Here is a 22,803-nt window from a genome sequence, read left to right as displayed (position 1 = left end):
CTACATCAAGGGTTGGCTAACTTGGGCACTGGCGAGGGCCCAGGGTCATCAAATGGCCCATGGCTGACCCCTGAGGAGGCTGTAGTGAAAAACCATGACAGCCATCAATGCAGCCACCTAGAACTACTTCAAGATGTTGCCTCTACTTCCAAGGCAAGCCTCCCCCAAATCCTTTTGGGGGCTGAATTTAACAGTGGTGGCCAGAAGCACTCTTTGGCAGCCATGCTGGTGGCCAGCAGCTTCCTTTGCTGACAAGGCAATGCCTCTGATTCCCATCCAGTGACACAATGGCTGGGGTGGGGACAATGCAGTAGAGGTAAAGGAAAAGAAAAGATGGTGGGCACCAGTGCAGCTGTTCCACCTGCCACTGCTCAGAACACCCACAACAGCACTTGGCGAAAGAACCCCATTGACAGGGTGAATAATGGCTGCCTGCCCTTGCTTGCAGAAGTCCTGACAAGGAAGTAGGAGGAGCACTGGAGGCACCATGGAGGGCAGGGATGGGCTCAGGTGAGTATTGCTCTCTCAGGTGAGAAAGCAACCACTCTCCAAGTTATTTTATTTAGTTATTTTATTTACAGAGCTGCCTGAAACCCCCTTGGGATAAGGTCAGTGCAACATGCAGCCCACTCCTGTGAATGCTTACTCAGAAGTAAGTCCCATTGTGTTCAATGGGGCTTAGTCCATAGGAATTGTATTTAGAATGGCAGCTTACAGAACTATGTGCTTATGTTACAAGACTTCCATAAGCCTCATGTTCACCTACATCTCTTTAACTCTACCCAAACTGGATCATTTTCTTGGCCCTCTGGGCCTAACACTTTCAGCACTATGGGCCCAAACTCAAGGTAATTTAATGCGGATTGGTTTCCCTTAACACCTTTCAACCATCCTGGTGTGCTGCCAGTCACAGTAGTAAGGCACTGCGATTTTCACAAGCTTTCTAAGCATCCGTAAAGCGAGGATTCCTAGTCTATATTGGTGACTGTAAGTTATATATGATAAATAAATAATAAATAAATAAATATTGTTCTAGATCCTACTTACTCTTCTTCTCACAGTAGAGTGTGCAAGGTTTAGCTCTTCTGAATATATTGTTAGACACACATCTTTTACAACTGAAGCTTAAATCCCAGGTTGCCACCTCCTTAAACCATTTGCAACAGGTAACTGCTGTTCAGGTCTGTGTCATATGCAGTGTCCCCTAGGGAACTCAAAGTAACACAGCAACCCCAGCCATCCTGGAGCCATGGAACAGCAGCCGGAGATCAGCATCCTTATGTGTCAAAACAAAGCACTCCAATCTGCTGTGACATTAAAGAATTCCAGTCTACTTGTTATGAGGGGAACCATTCCCTTCCCAGCACAGGTAATTCCCCCCTGCCCCGCCACACACACCACACATTTAACAGACTGATCTTATCATCCCAGTCTACTGGTGGGCCGTTCTGCCAGCACTTACACAAATGCAACATAACCACGATCCTCTAGTTTCCCAGCAGCAAAGGAATGCTATTAGTAACAGAAGCTCATGTGGCAACACCAAGTGCCACTCTCACAGTGCCCTTGGAAACTTTTCTGCCACCATCAGTCATGATTATACTTGCCAATAATGCCTCGATCTTATGTAAATATAGGAACATAGGAAGCTGCCATATACTGAGTCAGACCATTGGTCTATCTAGCTCAATACTGTCTTCACAGACTGGCAGCAGCTTCTCCAAGGTTGCAGGCAGGAATCTCTCTCAGCTCTATCTTGGAGAAGCCAGGGAGGGAACTTGGAACGTTCTGCTCTTCCCTGAGTGGCTCCATCCCCTGGGGGGAATATCATACAGCGCTCACATTTCTAGTCTCCAATTCATATGCAACCAGGGTGGACCCTGCTTAACTAAGGGGACAAGTCATGCTTGTTACCACAAGACCAGCTCTCCTCTAAAAGCTGAACTTTTAGAACAGTTGAACTGTTAGAGGGGATAGTGAGTCCCCTTGGAAAATGCCTCTTCTAATGCTAACCTGTCCAAGTGTCTCACCATTGATTGCTAACTGTGTACTCCACATGCTCATTGCTTTTTAAAAATAAATATCTGAATGTTTTTGCTGACTCCAGTTGTTTCTAAACATTTTAGTATCCATGTGTGAGGCCCATGCAACACTTAGATTGGTTTTAATTCTCTTGCAATTTTCTAAAATCATTTTGTCAATCAGCAGCTGGTCTTTTGTGCCTCTGCTGTTCGGGCAATTTCCTTTCTGTTCAACTGGAAGCTGTTTGTTAGTTAATAAGTGTTGCATCACTTCATCTGCTATTATTCCAGTTAATAATTTGAACATGGTTGGCAGGCAGGTTATCGGTCTATAATTACTTGGAACTGTACCTTTTGCTGGGTCTTTCATTATAAGATGAGTTTTCCCAGTTGTTAGCCATTGTTCAATATCACCTCCTTGCAAAATGTGATTGAACTGTTTTGATAGTTGTTTATGAAGGCTTGTTAGGTGTTCAAGCCAAAAGCCATGCAGTTCATCATCGCCTGGCGCAGTCCAAATTTTAATTTTCTTTGCTCTTTCACTTATTAATTCTGGTGTTATGATTAGATCTTGCATTTGTTGGTTACATTTTTTGACCTCTTTCATCCAGCCTGCTTTTTTATTATAATCTATTGGATTGTCCCATAATTCCCCCCAGAATTGCACTGTTTCTTCTTTATTTGGTGTTTCTAGGTTTCTTGCAGTTTCTCCTTCTATGCTTTGGTAGAAACGTCTCTGATTCGACTGGAATTGGAGATTCTGCCTGTGTTGTGTAATTCTGGCTTCGTATCTGCTAATCTTCTTTGACACTGCTGTTATTTGCTGCTTTATTATTTCCAAGACTTCTCTAATTCTCCTTGAATCTATGTGGTATTTTTGGATCAGGTGTTTGGTGTTTTCATTATTATTATTTTATTTATTACTTGTGTACATCACCCCAAACCTTCGTCTCTGGGCGGTTAACAATAGTATAAAACAAGTTAAATTATATATAAAAACTTAAAACAATTTAACAATTTAAAAATCACCACGAATTAAAACCTTAAAAATTTAAAGAACAGAAAAAGCTTGGGTGAAGAGGTGGGTTTTCAAATGCTTTCTAAAAATTGTCAGAGATGGGGAGGATCGTATCTCAGTAGGGAGCGCATTCCACAGTCTTGGGGCAGCAACCGAGAAAGCCCGTCCCCGTGTGGCCACCAGCCGAGCTGGCGGCAACTGGAGACGGACCTCTCTGGACGACCTCAGTGGGCGGTGTGGATCATAATGAAGAAGACGTTCTCTAGGATACCCAGGACCTAAACCATTTAGGGCTTTATAAGTTATGACAAGAACTTTGTATTTTGCCTGGAAACTTATTGGCAGCCAGTGTAACTCTATCAACAAAGGAGTGATGTGGTCTCTCCGAGATGACCCCGAGACCAACCTGACCGCCGCATTCTGTACCAACTGAAGCTTCCAGACTACGTACAAAGGCAGCCCCACATAGAGCGCATTGCAGAAGTCAAGTCTGGAGGTTCCCAACATATGTACCACTGTTTTGAGGTTGTTCATCTCAAGAAACAGACGCAGCTGGCGTATCAGCCGAAGCTGATAGAAAGCACCCCTGGCCACTGCCTCAACCTGAGAATCCAGGGAGAGGTGTGGATCCAGAAGTACTCCCAGACTGCGAACCTGTTCCTTTTGGGGAAGTGTGACCCCATCTAGAACAAGCAGTTCAAAATTGTCTCTAGAGTCTGACCCTGCACAATAAGTACCTCCATCTTATCTGGATTCAGTTTCAGTTTATTCTCCCTCATCCAGCCCATTACGGCTTCTAGGCAAGCATTTAGGGAAATTATGCCATCTCCTGAAGAAGTTGACATGGAGGTTTGATCTAAGTGTCATCAGCATACTGATAACATCCTGCTCCAAATCCCCTGATGATCTCTCCCAGTGGTTTCATGTAGATGTTAAAGAGCACTGGAGAAAGTATGGAGCCTTGAGGGACACCATACTTAAGCTCAGATTTCGAAGAACAACAATCTCCAATCGACACCATCTGGAATCTGTCCAAGAGGTAGGAGCAGAACCACTGTAAAACAGTGCCCCCCACCCTCAACACCCTCAGACGTTCCAGAAGGATACTATGGTTGATAGTATCGAAAGCCGCCGAGAGATCCAAAAGGACCAACAGAGTCACACTTCCTCTGTCAATTCCCAATTGGAGATCATCCATCAGCCCGACCAAGGCAGTCTCCACCCCATAGCCCGCCCAAAAACCATATATATTCATGCAAATGAACCTAAGACACATCCTTCTGTTCTTCTTACTTGGTCATTAGCTTTGGTTGTTGGTGCAAAGTGCCCCTGAGCAACAAGTTCCCATGTGGGAGTCCACAGATTTAGAGGCATGGGGGGAAACTGATGCAGCCTCCAATAGTTATGTTCCACTTGCATTCCAGGCACTGAATGAGTAAAAATCCTCTCCTCTGCTGTGGCTGTGAGTGCAGATGGGGATCTAGGAAGAGACAGTAGTCAGGAGTCCTTATTGACACCAGTGGGAGTATTTGCTGTGCAGGTGTAATATTATGCTGGCACAGGAAACAGGAGCAAAGCCTGAGTGAGCCTGAACTAAGCCTTCCCCCCCCCCCTCCTTGCCACCCTCTGACTCTGCCTGATTTTCACCTTTGCACGGCAATCTCCTGCTGGCATAAGGGTTATGCCAGTTGTAGAGTGTCAGTATCATTACACACACAGTATTACATGGTAGCAGTACAAGAGGATCATCCCGCAGGCATCGATTTACTGCACTGGTGGGTTCTGCTGCTCTTCCAGGGTGAGCAGGGGAATTTTGCAAAGATCCTGTGCCACCCAGCAGCTGTAACTTGAGGATGGAACCACTCTGTAAAAGAATTAAATGTTCCTGGGGAATCAGGCGAGGAAAGCCAATCTTTTATAGCACAGAACCTAAAAAATGAATGAGAGCACATTATACAGGGACATCACTGGTTTAAAGAAATAATTAAAGGATCAGAAATGTACATGATTAGTGAAGGTATTTAATATTAAAATAGCTAAGAAATGTAAATGTACGTTCTTTTTCAGTTAAAGAGAATGAGCAAGAAATGTAAGACAAAAGACCCTTCTGAAATGAATGGGAGCTATACAAGAGATTGTGATGTTATTTTAGAACCATAGGATTATAGAATGTGAGAGCTGGAAGGACCTTCAAGGTCTTCTAGTCCAACAGTTTTCTGAAACTAGCAGTTTTCAGAGTGGAAACAGCTACAGCATCCCAAGAATCATAGAGGTTGACCTGACAACCTCTTGACTTGGTTCTAGATTCAGACAACCCATTTTGCCCACTATATAGTCACTCTTGCAAACACCATGCAGTGAAATCCTCCCTTGCTGGTGGGGAGGGATCCAACCATGACCAATTTCGTAGTTGATAAGATATTTGCCTCTGTTCCAAAGTATGATAGCCGTGGAGTCTGTTATATGTTGGACTCATTCAGAGCACCCAATTGCGTCATATGACGGGCAGGAGGAAATTGGACTTAGCTCTGCACACATAAGGTGGAGGTCATTTTGATTAGAGTCCAATCTCATGAATTTATTGATATTGAAAGCAGATGGATGCTTTCAATGGCCAAATGTGGCAACACAATGCAACTGCTTGGCAACTAAAAGGGTATGCACATGACCAACAGGGTGGGCAGGAGGGGGCAAGGCAGGAATTGAGCTACCTTCCCCCCGGACAATAGTTGTTTCTCCCTTTGGTGCCCTGCTGCATGCCCCCATGATCCCCGCTGGGCTCACAAGTCCCAGCCTCCAGGAATCCCACAATGCTCCACACGATGAGCACGGTGCATTGGGGGATCCCCCTCCCCTATAAGTCGGGTGCTCTACCTGCCTGCATGCAGCCTGAGCATACACAGGTTCCCAACACTGGGGTAAAAGGTCAGGTTGGGTGGGATTGATCCTGGCACTGCATACGAGCAGCCCAACCCAGGCTGGGCTGCCCTAGCCTGGGTTAGGCTGCTTGTGTAAATAGGTTTTATATATTTCACAACTAGCTGCTGCCAGTAATCAGGTTTTTTGGTCCCTCAGCCCCGGAAATGGTGTAGTTTTGAGCAACATTTCCCGATGAAATTTCCTTCCAAGGAAAGAATGCCAGAGTTTTGTGGTGCCTTGGTGAAAAGTCTGATTGTTTACCTATTTACATGATTGGAAAGCAGCACTCAGCACAAACTCTCCAGTGCCATTCCCAAGGGAGAATCAGTGAAGGTCTTTGGAGTAAAACAAGCAGAGTACAGTATAACAAGCAATGAGCATATCAGATTGCTCCACCTAAGCACCTACTTCCAGCATCTAAGACAATCAGTTTTCAGACTACTTTCCTGCATACTGCTATATATGCTGTTTATATTTGCAGCAACCATTGTGCTTGATTTACAGGAAACTGGGTACACTCTGTAAGGACAGCAAATTTAGAGGGTTCTTGGTCATCAGTGAGGCAGTCACTGAATTTCATTTCATTTCTCCCATCGATCACCCCAGCCCACTTAGAAGGATGTCAGATTCTGAGAAGGCCATGGTTCTCTCCCACCATTGGTGATGTAGCCAGCAGCGTATCTAGGGTGGGGCAGGCAGGGCACGTGCCCCGGGCGCCACTTGAAGGGGGCGCCATTTTTAAAAATTTATTATTATTATTATTTTAAAAAGGCCACTGTGCATGCTCAAATGGCCTCTGTGAGGCCCCAGGCCATGCCAGGAGTCACAGAAGCCATTTGAGCATGCACGGTGGCCATTTTGTTTTCAGTGGCCATTAAAAAAAAATATTTTTAAAAATGGCCAGCGCACATGCTCAAATGGTGCCTGTGAGGCCCTAGAGGCCAGCAGGGGGAGGGTGAACCTTTGCAGACCCCCCCCCCATGGCCTTTAGGAAGCCCACTGAAGGGGCTACAGGTAATTTTTTAAAAAACAAATTCATATAATATCCGTCACTGTACACATATTCAGATTGGCATTATGTACAGAGAATCAGGGCTTGTGAATACTGAGCTGAAGCTTATGAGCTAGGATTGTATTCATTTGCTCTTACTTTGCTTCTTATGATAAGTGAGTTAAATGTGATGTCTTAATAATATGTCTATTAATGGTGAGTTTGTCTTTGAATCAGTGTGAAATCCTTAGTATTAAGGCTCACTGGGAGTTTCTTGCTCTCTTTCTCTCATTTTAACTGTCTTTCTGCCATACTAGAATATATTCCAAGCAGTGACATGGTTTACTCTGCATAGCCTTTAATTATTTTCAGAGTATCTGGGAAAAGTCCAATTCTCCATGTAATTTTAAAACTTATGTAATGTGATGCTACAATATATAGTAGAGAATTAGACAGGCGCTTCTGTTTAGTTTTCCAAGTACACCTCCACATAGTATTTGGGTATTTCATGAGCCCCAGCATACTGAAATTTGTAGTTTTCCAGCATTTTTTGGTCTGGCTACGCCCACTGCTAAATAGTTTTTGAAATATTAAAAGATTAATGAGCTTGACTTGTATGTTTGAGCTGATATTATGGTAAAGTTATCTGAAAGATGGGTGTCAGATGCTTGGACAGGGGGTGCAATTTCAGTGCTTGCCCTAGGCGCTATTTTCCCTAGGTACGCCTCTGGATGTAGCCTGGCAATAGCAACACCAAGAGCTTGGTATGATTGGGGGTTGTTTCCGGGACAGAGGGAGGCCATGGCCTCTGCTCCCACACCTAGAACAAGTCTTTGAAGCTAGCTGGCTGAACTACTTAAATCGGATTCATGCCAGTGAAATCAAATCCATGCCAGCACAAGTCCTATTTTAATGGCTTACATTGTATAGTTGCATATAATTCCTACCAGAAACAGAATCACTGCCTCATCAGCAGTGAGGAATCTTAACACTCTAAAAGGTTTCCATTGTCTGTGTGTATTTGGGGAGAATGTGATCCACAAAGTGGGAATATGTATTTTTAGACTGACCACAGCTTTGGATGAACACATAGAGGTCCAGGGCAATGACCATGGGCAGGATCCCATTTCCTTGCTCTCCCCCCACCCAGTTCTTGAGGTGTGTGAGGATGGCTTTTGAAACCTGGAAATTTTGCTTTTTAGAAGACTGGCAGGCAGGCCTTTTTTCAGTGTGGCTGGGGAGTTGTTAGTGTTAGCACGGATTCCCAAATGATGAGGAATTCGGGATCCTATGGGGAAGGAGTCAGAAAGAAAAGGGAAGAAAAAGTAAGAAAGGGGGAAATGAAGTTTTTTCCTGAATAAAGCTTAATTAAACAAACATAAGATTGTTTGGGTTTTATGGGAGAAGCAGCTATAAAACAGGGAGGCTGGTGTTTGAACTGTGTGGAGGAGTACGACTCCCCCCCCCCCCACACAAATAAATGAAAAGAAAATGCACCATTTGTCCCCATGCGATTCTGTGATTCAGAGGAGGCTGGTGTTTGAACTAGAAAGGGTTCTGTGGTGGTTTCCCTCCCTCACCCCTTAAAAATGAAATAAAAATGCACAATTTGTCCCCATGGGATTCTGTGATCCTCCACAGTGGTGAGTTGTATTTAATTATCCTGTTTTTAGCAAAGTCTGCATATATTATGCCAATTAACATATGCATATTTTGTGCATATTTTTGTGCAAAGTGGAGACTTTTCATGAATAACGCTATTTCCACTTTTTGGGTGACTGATTTTGCCTGTTTTCACCATCTGGATCTGACAACCCTAGGGGTTATAGTCCCACAACATCTGGGGGCCCAAGGTTGGGAACGCCAGCACTAGATAGTAGGGTGCTCTAGGGGACTAGAATCCTGTGATTCTGCACCACAGACAGACTTCAGCACAATCTGTCCTTTGCAATTTGCTTCTCCTCAGGGTGGTTGTTGTGGGTGAATGCAGCAAAGCAGCCTTTTTCGAGGTATTTGCCAAACTGAAGTACCACTTCAAAGCATTTTCCAAACTAAAAGTGTTATACAAGCTATTCACAGTTCTACCCAAACTGAGATTATTTCAACCATTCTAGCTTGTCCTCACTTTTATGAAACCAGCAAACCATCCACCTTTCATTTAGGATTTTTTTTGGCTTCATAGCATAATTTATTGGGACAGGTTCCAAAGCACTTCTGCAAACCATAGATATGTCTTTCAAAGAAGCACCTCCCGCCTCAAAATCTTGCTAGAAGGGTTCTTTCAAAGGACTCTAAATACAGAATACCCAGAGAACCCATCCGTGGGCCTCTTCAGTGAGTGGGGCTGGTGGACTTTGGGGCATTTGAAGTTTTGTCCTGTCTTTCCTTGTCACAACTGCAAGTAATGAAGCTGCCAGACTCTCTAAAGGATTCAGTCAGTAAATCATCTGAAGAAATGCACCGGAGATTGGCATCCTGTGGGGATAAAATGTTAGTCCATTGCATCAAAAACAACCATTGTAGCACAAGATTTTGTGGACGAGGGCCCACCTTATCAGATGTAGACAGTGAAGATGGTGTGTGTGTGTGTGTGTGTGTGCACGCACGCACGCACACATGCGCACACACACACATACATAAAGATACACACACGAATCCAGCAGGAGGGGCAAACAGCTTTGAAAGATGCAATTAAAAAACGAATGATAAGCTGAAATCAAAGCTCTGTCATCAGTCCCATAGTTGGCTCTGTGAAAAGGAAGACATGCAATTACTCTTCCTGGGAAATAGCAACAGGAAAGGAGAAGATGGAGTGTGGCTGAGAAAAGAAACTTTCCCTATTGGTGGAAGGGCTTGCAAAGAAGGAAAAAAGGATATCAGGAAGAAAAAGGAAGAGCTTCAGGAGTCCCAATTCAGCAGGCTCGGCAAGATGCATATTGATTTTGAAAGATAAAAGCTAGGTCAGAGATTACTGAGTAATTAAAAAACAGACACAGAGAGGAGGAAACTCTCCAGGGCATTTAACCTGGTAGATCAACAACAGCAACACAACCTGAACAAAAAGAAAAAGAAGAAACTAACTCCAAATACACAGTGGAGGAGTTTGGTTGGGGCGGTGAAGGAGGGAATAGTAATCAAAGCAGCAATAGCTGATTAGTATGGAGAACTGTGTCTAGCCACTGATTCACTATTGTTGATGTTGTTTTAGCTTTCTAATGATGTGACCAGAACCCAAAGAAAGTATGAAAATCATGATTAAACTTCATCAAGCTGAAACTCTGGAGAATGAGTTATGCATATATGACAGTCTAAACCAAATCCTTGTGATATTTTAACCCACATACCTTTGCACTCTGGCCTTGATTGTGCCTGAGGATGCAGACAAGCTCCTTGGAAAGCTGTGTCCCAACGTATGTGCACTCAGTCCTTGGCCATCCTAGCTTGTTCATCCTAGCTAAGAGAGGCTGACCAGGTCTGTCTGGCTGTGATAAATCTATCCTTTTCACCTTGGTGGATGGTAGAGGTATGCATGGAACCAGCTGGTGGCCTGGGTCATGCAGAGCTCAATTGCACAGGCACGGCAGCCTCTAAATTGACTGTCGCGCCAGAGGGCGGAGGTCCAAACTGGCCGAAGAACATGAAGGGAGGCCAGTGGGGGGAGGGGGAACCTCCGCGGACCCCCCACCGCCACCTCCAGCAACTCCCCCAAAGGGGGTAAGTTTAAAAAAAAATTTTTTTAAAAAATGTCCGTGAACCCCTTGAACAGTCGGGGGGGGGGCGTGTTCAGTCTGGGGTCAGAGCGAACAGGGGATGGTTCGGTTTGACCCTGAACGGTCAAACTGAACTGGTTCCACGTTGAGCATGTTCGACATTGAACCTGTCTTCACATTCCTAGTGGATGGATAACCCTTGCCAGAAGATATACAAGAAGAGCATGACAGTTGCCTCTCCTAGACCTCTCAGCTGCTTTTAGTACCACTGTTAACAGTATAAATCTGGGGCAGCTGGCAGAATTGGGAGTGGCATTGCAGTGGTTCCACTCAACCTGCTAGGTAGGTCTGGGGGTGGTTCTGGGGGTCTGCTGCTTTCCTCAGTGGAATTTATCTTCTTGGGTTTCCCAGGGCTCAATCTTGTTCCCTAGAGGTTTTGACTTCTATATGAAACTACTGGGAGAGCTATTCCAGAGCTTTGGAATGAGGTCATCAGTATGCTGATTATTATTTCCATTTCTCCTTTTTTAACCAAATCAGGTGAGGTAGATGACTGAACTTTTCATCAGAAAATTCCAGAGTAGTAACTGTGTTAACAAAACTAAAGTGTAAAGTGTACCATCGAGTCGGTGTTGACTCCTGGCAACCATGGAGCCTTGTGGTCACCTTTTGGTAGGATACAGGAGGGGTTTACCATTGCCGTCTCCTGTGCAGTATAAGATGATGCCTTTCTGGATCTTCCTATATCACTGCTGCCCGACATAGATGTTTTCCATAGTCTGGGAAACATACCAGTGGGGATTCGAACCGTCAACCTCTGGCTTGCTATTCAAGTCATTTCCCCGCTGTGCCATTAGGTGGCTTGTTAGCAAAACTAGCGTACCTTAAAGATTATCAGTTATATTGGCACATGCTTTCATGGGCTAGAGACCACTTCACTGGGTGTACATTGGCATTCCAGCAGGGCCAACTACCTCATAAATTATCTCATTTTTAAAAAAAATTAAGTCTGGAAAATTCACGCAGAAAATTCTTATCCTCAGTTTGGTCTAGTGGGCCCTGGATCTTTTATCTTCAGTTTAGGTTCTTCCGTGAGAATACCGTCATCCCTCACCAACTGTGAGGGTTCCGTTCTGGGAAAACCTCATGTTTGGTGAATTTGTGGTTGGCAAGGCATTAAAATCAATGGGAAACAGGGGGTTAGGGAATTGTGGTCGTGAAAAGACCACAAAATACAGTTATAAATAGAAAAAAATATCACCCTGACCCCCCAAATCACTCCTGAACTGCTGAAAATCACCCCTGACCCCCAGAAATCACAAAACTCCCCAAATTACAAAAAACCCTCACCAAACCATGGATACTCGGATCACAGTTGGTGAGACCTGCCACAATTTCCCAGTCGCAGATACTTAAAACCACAATTGGGGAAACCCGTGGTTGGTGAGGGGTGACTGTATATTTAATTTACTGAAGGATATTTGCATTTGAGAAACTTCTACTTGCTGTCCTTGTATTGAAAGACCAAGAGCTTTGACAGGGCACAAGAAGTCACTGCAAAACCAAGGAGGGAAGGCAACGGAAGGCATTTCCAAAAAATAAAAGCAGAGGCACAAAGTCCTGTTTTTTCTAATAGTCCTACAGAGAGAAACCAATACTGGTACATCAGGATCCCTGGGATGTGCTTGGATGTAGGGAGAGGGTGGGGGAGGGAGAGAGAGATTCAGTGGCCAGTGAGGACACAGCCAGTCAATCTGGTTGGACCAAAAAAACTGTTGGGTCAAATTAGGCTGATCTTGTGCATGCCAATGACACATAGTGAACTCAACATGGATAGATTGTGAACTGCCCAGGGACTTGTGTATGGGGTGGTATAAAAAGTGTTAAACAAACAAACAAGCAAGCAAGCTTTTGGCAACACTGGAAAAGCTGAGCTTGAATTTAGTACCTTGTTCAGCTTGCATTGTTGACAAGCAGGTTCATGACTGACTCAGCCTGTGGCTGCATAGAACCATAGCTGCCAGAGAACCACAGCTGCCATGAACTGAAATAGCCATGGGGAAAGAGCTGCAATTGCTGGGGAGATAGCCTGACTGGACATACAATAATCCTGGACAAAATGGGGGACTGGGAGATTTGAACAAAAGATCCTCCAAGGTTCTGGCATCTTGGAGGATCTCTTCCAAGTGTACCATTAATTGATTCCTGCTGTGAAGCATGGATTCTCAGTTCCTATGCATCCTGCTGTATTTAATGCCACACTGTATTAACACTGAAGGGCATATCTAACATAATTTTATAAACTGATAGCAAAAGTAAATGAATCAGCTGCTAATTGAAAATTGGCACTTATTTTTTAATTTCCCCATTCACCACAGTAAGGCTGCCAAGTAGTAGCATAATAAACTGATCTGATTAACACCAAATATAATCAAGGAGGCTATAAGAGGCATGTTAGTGGTTATACAGGAGAAAAAATCTTCTTTGTAAGCTTTTGGAGAAAGAAAACTTCTTAGAAAAGAATGGCTTTGGAGTTTGTTCAGCTCTTCATTTGAATAGGGACTGCAACATAAAAGATATTTCAATTTAGTGCTGAGAACAGGGTTAATCCCAGGAAAAGGTATGCCTATGGTCTTAAGGGATTGGTGTGAGGGTCAAGAAACATGTTATGAAAAAATGTGACTAGCGCTTCTTTGCATAGGGGTTTTTTAAAGGTTTTTTAAAAATAGCATAAATAACATTGGGAGGCGGTGATCCAAAGCAGGACAGCTACATGGGTCCCAGAGATGCTCTGGGCGGTATCTCTGGGAAGTTCACCACTCCCAACCCCCTCAGACATTGCAGAAGGATACTATGGTCAATAGTAACAGAGGCCACCAGGAGATCCAAGAGGATCGAAGAGTCACACTCCCTGTATCAATTCGCAATCAGAGACCATCCATTAGGCCGACCAAGGCAGTCTCCACCCCATAACCTGCCCAAAAGCCAGTTTGAAATGGGTCTGGATAATCAGTTTCCTCCAAAACTGCTTGGAGCTGGGGGGGCCACCACTTTCTCAACCACCTTGCCCAGCCATGGAAGGTTGGAGATAGGCCTGTAGTTATTTAACTCTGAGGGATCCAAGGCAGGCTTCTTCAGAAGTGGTCTAATGATTGCCTCCTTAAAACAAGGAGACATCCTGCCCTCCCTCAGAGATGCATTTATCATCATGATCAGGCCCTTTACAAGAGTCTCCCTGCCAGATAGTGTAAGCCATGTTAGGCAAGGATCAAGAGAGCAGGTGGTAGGCCACACCATTCCAAGCAACTTGTCCACATCCTCTGGAGTCACAAACTGAAACTCATCCAGAGTCATCACGTAAGAGGAGCTGCTGAACACCTTGGCATCAGTCACTGTAACAACTGTGGAGTTTGAATCCAAGTTGGCCTGAATATGAGAGATTTTGTCCACACACAAAAACTCATTAAAAACGTCACAGAGAGTAATTGTTGGTTCCAAGTACTGGTTCAAGGGGGAAGGGGCATACAGTAGTCCCTTCACAACTCTGAATAACTCCGCTGGACATGAACTTATGGACACAATACGGGTGGAAAAGAATTGCTTCTTTTCCGCATGTATCACATGAGCATAGATCTTCAAACATGCTCTGCATAATAATCTGTCAGATGCTAGTCGAGTCTTTCTCCACTTGCGCTCTAATCGTCTACCTTGCCACTTCAGCCCCCATAGCACTTCCATATACCAGGGGGCTAGTTTTGAAGAGGGTTGGAAAGGACGCTTAGGAGTGATTGTGTCCACTGCCCTGGTGAGTTTATTGTTCCAGTTCTCCACCAGAGTGTTGACAGGCTCAACAGCAGAGTGAACACTAAATCCTTCCAAGGCTTCTCAGAATTCTATTGGATCCAATAACCAATATCCTAATGGGCTCCTCGCCACTGCGGTGGTGGGTCGTGGTCATGAGTCCAACCTTAACCAGATGGTGGTCTATCCATGACAATGGGAAAATCTTAGGAGTCCCCACCCATGGAACACCACCCTTTTCAGAGTGAAAAACCAGATCAAGTGTGACCAGCAATTTGCGTTGGTCCCAAGACCACCTGGGATAGGCCCAAAGTTGTCACGGTCGCTATGAACTTCTGAGCCACCCCAAACAAACTGGTCCCAAAATTAACATTGAAGCCCCCCACCACCACAAGCCTGGGAGACTCCAATGCCAAGCTTGAGACCAAGTCTGTGAGGTCAGTTAGGGACTCCGTTGGGCAGTAGGGTGATCGGTACACCAACAGAAGTCCCAGTCTATCCCTGGTCCCCAAACTTTACACACATTCAATATGGTCAACAGGGATCCTGGCAAGGGAGATGTTATTCTTATAGACCACAGTCACTCCACCTTCCTGCCCACATCTCCCCTGCTCCTCCACAGAGTACCCTGGAGGGAGAAGCAGGGACCAGACTGGACCACCAGCCTCCCCCCAACCAAGTCTCTGTGATACATACCAGGTCAGCCCCTTCATCCAGAATCAAATCATGGATTATTTCAGATTTATTCTGGACCAACCTGACATTACAAAGGAGCAAGGTGAGGCTCTGTGGGAAGCTATCAATGCTTTCACGTGATCAGAGAAAACTGCCTTGTACCCAAGTCCGAATGTTGAGATGTGTAGCCCAACACTGTTTACATTAGCTCACAACAGCTCTTCCAAGTGTTCAGCAATATTTTCCTAAACGTGTGAATGTCTTACCTAGGTATGTGCACAAATCAGAATCTGCAATTCAATTTGATCTCAAAACCATTTATTCATCAAAAGCAGCTGGCTTCGCCAGCTGCCTTGATGAATAACCCCCAATTTGACCCGAATCTATTCAGGCAATTTGGGTGCCACTTTGAGGCCCATTTTGCTGGGGAAATGGGCCTTAATATGGTGTTTCTTTCCAGGGAGAGCTGGTCTACCAATTGGGATCAGCGGTTAGACCGGCCCTCCAAGGTGGGCTGACACACTAAGTCCGGAGTGGAGGGTTGGTCTACCCGCTGATCCCAATTGGAAGACCAGCTCTCCACAGAAAATCAGGAGAGCTGGTCTACCAATTGGGCAGACCTGTCCTCTGAGGCAGGCTGATGCACTAAATCCAGAGCAGAGGGCTGGTGTGCCTGCCAATCCCAATTCGTAGACCAGCTCTCCCTGGAAAACCAGGAGAACTGGCCTACCAATTGGGTAGAATTGGAGGTGATTATATTCTACCAAGATTATGTCCTTTTGTTTTCAGGGTGATTTGATTCATGGTAGAATTGTCAAATTACCCCGATTCAACCCAGATTGATTTGGGGTGAATCAAATTGCACATCCCTAGCCCTGCCCTGGACCTGAAAACTGGCCTTGTCTGAGAAATGAATGCAGGAGTTCTACCACTCAAAGTGACAGTCTTGATCAAAGTGACAGTCTTGATCAAGCAAACTTGACTTTAAGGTTCTCTTAAGTGTACTCCCAAGCCCAGGAGCAGCCTTTTCATGAGGCAAAGTGAGGTGGTCACTTCAGGCAGAAGATTATTGGACTCCAGCAGGGTGTCAAGATGCCCCCTGCTACTGCCCTTGGAGCAGCTCTTCAGGATCAATCTGAACCTTGCAAGCTTTGGAAGGAGCACAAGGACAGCAAAGACTGCTGGCAACCCACTCTCTTTTCTTCCTTCATGCCACTTTCAAACTTGTACAGGTCAGAAGTCTAGAGGACTAGACTTCACTGGTGTTGTGGGGCAAGGCAGCATTTGGTGCTATGTCCCAGGCAATGCAATACTTTGGGCCAACCCCTTCCAAGCTCCATCCAGGAGATATGAACCCTTGACTCTGTGGATGAAGGCCAAGCAAGTTTGCTAGGATCTTTAACTGATCTACGGTGCCAGTGCACTTTCTTGGCATGCTTCATATTTCTTTCTGGCTTACCCTGCTACACCATTTTGAAACCATCTCATGCAGAGGGGTCACTCTGCACACTTGGGAAAGCTGCTTGGATAATTAAAGGAGAACTGCCTCTGCCAATGTACCTGTTATTCAGCACATAAATAGAGAACAGCAGTTTCCAAGTTGTCAAGGGCTCTGGCATCAAATTCATACTTTTAAAAACAAAAAAATAGGTGTTTAAAAAGAGAGACAGAGACCCCCTAGGTGCCTTCATTTCAATCTCCATTAAAACTAAGGAAATGAAATCAATATTTGACAAACAGGAGAGAATAAAGGAATGCTTTTTCAGATAATATTTGATATTGCTTAGCGATAGCTGCTGGTAGGTTTCTTTTGCACTCAACCATGTTCTTCTGTGGTGACAGCAACTATTTGTATAGGTCTTTTTTTCTTGTTTAACAGTCATTTCTCTGTAAAGCTCATTTCCCTGAGATTTAACTAGTCTGGAGAGTAGCTTCTTGCCCTGCTGGTTGCATGACTGGTAGGGATGTGCAGAAATTGATTTTTTTTTTTTTTTTTGGTTCAATTTGTACCTGAATCAAATCACCCCTGATTTGTTTTGGATCCGAATCTGCCCCCGCAAATCACCCCAGATTCGACTTGTACCCAAATTTTCTGAATTGATTTGGGGCAAAAAGGGGTCCTGGGGGCAAAAGTGTGTGGTGGATGGTAGTGCCCAATGGGTGGAAGCTACCACCCAGATTTAAAAGAAATTGGGCAAAGGGGTGCTTTTTAAAGAATTTTTGAAGTTGGTGCGTTTTTAAGCTTTTCCCCAAAGGAAATAATGGGGATTTCAGCAGCCTTAGTTATAACTCCCGGGGGGGGGGGCACGAGGATGGCCCAGAGCAAGTTGTGGTGTGTGGTAGTGCCCAATAGGTGCAAGGAATCTATCACCCAGATTTCAAAGGAATTGGGCAAAGGGGTGATTTTAAAAGAATCTTTGAAGAGGGCATGTCTTTGGGGCAGATTCAGGGCAGAAAGGGGGTTTCAGGGCAGAATAGTGGGTCAGGTGGTAGTGCCCCAATGGGTGCCTGCTACCACCCAGGTTTCAAAGAAATTGGTGAAAGGGTTGATTTTTAAAGAATTTCTGAAGTTTATCTGTCTTTAAGCTCCCCCCGCCCAGGGAATAATGGGGAATTTCAGCAGCCCCATAACTCCACTTGGGGGACACCAGGGTGGCCCAGAGTGGGGTGGTGTATATTTATTATTATTATTATTATTATTATTATTATTATTAATAATAATAATAAATAATATTTCAATTTCTATACCGCCTTTCTAAAAATGGCTCAGGGCGGTTTACACAGAGAAATAATTAATAAATAAGATGGATCCCTGTTCCCAAAGGGCTCACAATCTAAAAGAAACATAAGATTAGACACCAGCAACCGTCACTGGAGGTACTGTGCTGGGGGTGAATAGGGCCAGTTACTCTCCCCTTGCTAAATAAAGAGAATCACCATGTTAAAAGGTGCCTCTTTGCCAAGTTAGCAGGGGTAGTGCATATAGGGCACCAACCACCCCAAAAACGAAAAGCCCATGGGGCACTGGGTTTTGTTGTTTCTGAGGTGTTCTTCTGAAAGTAGATTCTCTGGTAGGAAATGAGAGTAGATTTAATGACAAACATTGAATCAATTCTCATTCCGACCACATCAGCAAAAGGAAGGTTCAAAGTTGAACAGTTAGTCTGCAAAACCATCTACTCTGGTGATTCCTCATTTGGACTGTGTCACCACTGCTGGTTCTGCTGTGTAGTCTTCCACTCTTTGGATAGCTGGGGATCGGATCAGAGATTAGACAGTCAGAAGTGGGTTCAGTTAGCATCTGAAAAATGGCTGCACTAAACAAGGTGAAACTTCCTTCATTGAAGTCACTTTCATGCAGGAAGTTGCAGATTGTGTTTTGATTATGGCATCTTTATAAGTAACCCACTTTGAACCATGGCCATTTCAGAGGTGAAAGGTGGAACTGAAACTATTGAATGAATGAATGAATGAATGAATGTGTCCTGTGATGAGTTGCAGCTTCCCATCATTTGTGACAAGTTCATCTGTCTATTCACTGCATGTACATATGGTGAAGTCAGCCATCTAATGGCGCAGTGGGAAATGACTTGACTAGCCAGCCAGAGGTTGCTGGTTCAAATCTCACTGCTATGTTTCCCAGACTATGGGAAACACCTATATCGCGCAGCAGCGATATAGAAAGATGCTGAAAGGCATCATCTCACACTGTGCGGGAGATGGCAATGGTAAATCCCTCCTGTATTCTACCAAAGACAACCACAGGGCTCTGTGGTCACCAGGAGTCAACACCAACTTGACAGCACACTTTACCTTTACATATGGTGAAAAGCCACACTTGGTGGTGGTTTCCCATTAGTATACATGCAGCAAAATAAGTTGGTGTGGTCCCAATCCAGCTCGAGTCAGTTGTGACTAGGTCCCACTGAAAGCAGTGGCTGACATCATCTGCAACTCTCTGGCAATGGAAAGAGGGCTGCGTAGGACCGTGAGCGTACAATAAGCCTTCAGCACACCTGCATGGGCATCTTTTCTGCACAGTGTGCCAGCCACAGATGGGGAGGAAGGAGTGATTTTCACATCTCTCCCCTCCCTCCAAAAGCCCTTTCCACTTGTATAAAGTAAGCCCTGTTGTGTATGTTTTTTTAAATGCAGGAAGTGGAAAAGCAAAATCCTTTGCCGCACATTCCTGTGGTGAGGGCAGCATATAAGTACTTGGTATAAATAATTGGTTTGCTTCCTCAGCAATTGCCAAAGGGTTCATGGCTACGGAATGGAGCTGGCAGTGGGGATGGTGGGGGTGGGGGGAGCTGGTTCAAACCTTCTCTCTCTTTCTTCTCTGAAATCTTAATAGGTGGCCTTGAATAAGTCATTCTAGCCCCTCATTCACAACATAGAGTTAATAATACTGATCTGGCAACTTGCAGGGTAGTTTTGAGTGTTACTAAGCTGATGTATATGAAGTGCCTTAAAGACTCCAAAATGCTAGGTATTCTTAAGGACTAATAACTAGGTATGCAACACAGGGGTGTATCTAGCGTAGGGCAGGCAGGGCACATGCCCTGGGCGCTTCTAGGGGGCGCCATTTTTAAAAATAAAAATTAAAAAAAAAAGGCTGCTGAAAACAAAATGGCCACCGTGCATGCTCAAATGGCCTCTGTGAGGCCCTAGGGCATGCCAGGCCTTGCAGAGGCCAATTGAGCATGAGCAGTGGCCATTTTGTTTTTGGCAGCCAGATTTTTTAAAATATATATATATTTAAAAATGGCCACCACACATGCTCTAATGGTTCCTGCAAGGCCCTCAGCCCAGGACAGGCTGCAGTGGTGAATTAAGAGGTCAGCAGGGGGAGGGGAAACCTTTGCAGACCCCCATGGCCTTTAGGAAGCCCCCCGAAGGGGCTACAGGTACATAGGAACATAGGAAACTGCCATATACTGAGTCAGACCATTCGTCTATTTAGCTCAGTATTGTCTTCACAGACTGGCAGCAGCTTCTCCAAGGTTGCAGGCAGGAATCTCTCTCAGCCCTATCTTGGAGAAGCCAGAGAGGGAACTTGAAACCTTCTGCTCTTCCCAGAGCGGCTTCATCCCCTGAGGGGAATATATTGCAGTGCTCACACATCAAGTCTCCCATTCATATGCAACCAGGGCAGACCCTGCTTAGCTATGGGGACAAGTCATGCTTGCTACCACAAGAACAGCTCTCCTCTCATTTTTTTTTAAATTTAATGTAATATATTACTGTACACATATTCAGTTTGGCACTATGTACAGAGAATCAGAGCTTGTGAATACTGAGCTGAAGCTTATGAGCTAAGTTTGTATTTATTTGCTCTTACTTTACTTCTTGTGATAAGTGAGTTAAATGCGATGTCTTAATAATATGGCTATTAATGGTGAGTTTGTCTTTGATTCAGTGTGAAATCTTTAGTATTAAGGCCCACTGGGAGTTTCTTGCTCTCTTTCTCTCATTTTAACTGTCTTTCTGAAATACTAGAATATATTCCAAGCAGTGATACAGTTTACTCTGCATATCCTTTAATTATTTTCAGAGTATCTGGGAAAAGTCCAATTCTCCATTTATTTTTAAAACTTATGTAATAGTGATGCTACAATGCATAGTAGAGAATTAGACAGGCACTTCTGTTTAGTTTTCCAAATACACCTCCACATAGTATTTGGGTATTTCATGAGCCCCAACATACTGAAATTTGTAGTTTTTCAGCATTTTTTGGTCTGGCTACATCCGCTACTAAATAGTTTCTGAAATATTAAAAGATTAACGAGCTTGACCTGTATTTTTCAGCTGATATTATGGTAAAGTTATCTGTAAGAATGGTGTCAGATGTTTGGACAGGGGGCGCAATTTCATTGCTTGCCCTAGGTGCTATTTTCCCTAGATACACCTCTGACACAACATGCCGTGTGATACTCAGTAAACAACAGTGAGGAGAAGGTTTGTACTTCCTCCTTGTATGGCTGTTGATTTCAGAAGATTCTGTTGTACTGTAGCAGAAGGAAGCAAAAGTGGTAGTGTGTAGGTCTGAGCAAGCAAAATAAGCATGCAGGTGTTTGGGGACTAGAAAGAATTTAGCAGGGTTCCATCAAAAGATGTGATTTGTAATTGTCACTCAGTCAGTATTCTGTTTATGTTTAGTTGAGTTCAAAGCCATTTGCCTGTTTTTGTAATTTTGATTTTCCAGTCTACAGAGAATTGCTGTTTTATCTGCTATCCAAAAACCTAGCAATGTATCTTTACTGAAATGTCTAAACATAGACCTTTTTTATTGAGATTAAGGACTGAAAAGCCGGATTTGCTGCTTACATTAGACCACGGTGCCATTTTCTGAGTCATCGCCTCACCTGGCTGTGCATCTTTCTCATGCCAGTAATGAAAAGGTGTGTGGAAGGGGAAGAAGAACTTTCTAAGCCGCGGGTGCACAACTCAAATGCCCCAGTGAGCTGGAACCAACCACAACACAGTGCTTGGGGACTGAAGTCCATTTTCAGTGTATAATTACATTAAAATTAATTATTAAAAATATTAATGAAAGCAATTATTAATTACTTGTGGATCTTTCTCCCTTGTTAAGGGACCCACAATTTCAACTAAAGATAGTGGCCAGAAAATAGGCCCTGTCCTTGCTCAGTCAGTGGGGCACTTAGAGAGTACACCAGCCCCAAAGAAATGCCAAATCTCTCCTCTCCTTAAATCGCTGTTGCTTTCAGGTTGAAATCCTAGGCATGCTTCTGTAGGAGTAAGCCTTACTGGGAACTCTGTGGGAATATTTCTAAGGAAACATGCAAAGGATGGTGCTGTGAAGCAGTTTCAGAGAGGACAGAGGAAGGAGAGATGGAAAAGAAGGATCTGACCCAAAGAGTGGCCCTCTGCCTTTCTAGTGCTGTTGCTGCAGGTATTTGGGGGCCAGCAAAAAAGTCCCCATGGGTCAGATCTAACCCCTGGGCCTTATGTTGTGCAGGCCTGTTCTAAGCTGTCTTGGTTCTTTTCCCTTCTCTTGCAGCCTGCCTGCTTCAAGCTGAGCTGGTGAATTATGAGCGAGTCAAGGAATATTGCCTGAAAGTACTGAAGAAAGAAGGAGAGAACTTCAAGGCACTCTATCGGTCAGGTGTAGCATTCTACCACCTGGGAGATTACAACAAGGCACTTTACTACTTGAAAGAAGCAAGGTCCCGACAGCCAGCAGGTACTGGTAGGAAGGAAAGTTGCATCTCTCAAGCTGCATCTGCGCTAGTGCTCCCTTTTTTTTAAAAAAAAATGTCTCCAAGAGGGACAAATTCCCTTCCTTCCCTCCTGCTAGGTTCATATGTTGCTCTGTTCAGATATTTAGTCCATACAGAGTACACACAAAGAGCAGAACTAGAGGTTAACACTTACCACAGGGCTGATGCTTAAAATGGAAATCCTGTGTGGAGTTCTCCTACCCTCCCTTGTAACATACAGGTTGTATTCTCACGATCCTGATGATCCTGATTAGAATTAGCAAGGATTGCTGAGCCCCACAGATCTGGTTATAAGAATGCAGATTTTCGGCACAATCCTGGTCAAACCACTGTGGCTAAACTGCATTTAACCAGGATAGATAACCAGGATCAGATCCTCTCTTCTGGTTATATATGGTTTAACCACAGCAATCCTGTTAGCTCA

General features: G+C 44.4%; 1 protein-coding gene across 1 annotated transcript in view; it reads left to right on the top strand.

Annotated features, from left to right (window-relative positions):
- The window catches only part of TTC9 (tetratricopeptide repeat domain 9), a 59,112-nt gene that overhangs the window by 16,105 nt on the left and 20,204 nt on the right, over nucleotides 1–22,803 (top strand). Inside the window, exon 2 of the mRNA XM_053287306.1 lies at nucleotides 22,160–22,342. Coding sequence (XP_053143281.1) covers nucleotides 22,160–22,342 — 183 coding nt within the window. The remainder of the gene's footprint in view (nucleotides 1–22,159; nucleotides 22,343–22,803) is intronic.

The sequence above is a fragment of the Hemicordylus capensis genome, chromosome 1, assembly GCF_027244095.1.
Source record: "Hemicordylus capensis ecotype Gifberg chromosome 1, rHemCap1.1.pri, whole genome shotgun sequence".
Lineage (NCBI taxonomy): Eukaryota > Metazoa > Chordata > Lepidosauria > Squamata > Cordylidae > Hemicordylus > Hemicordylus capensis.
This window is presented reverse-complemented; position numbering and strand designations above follow the sequence as displayed.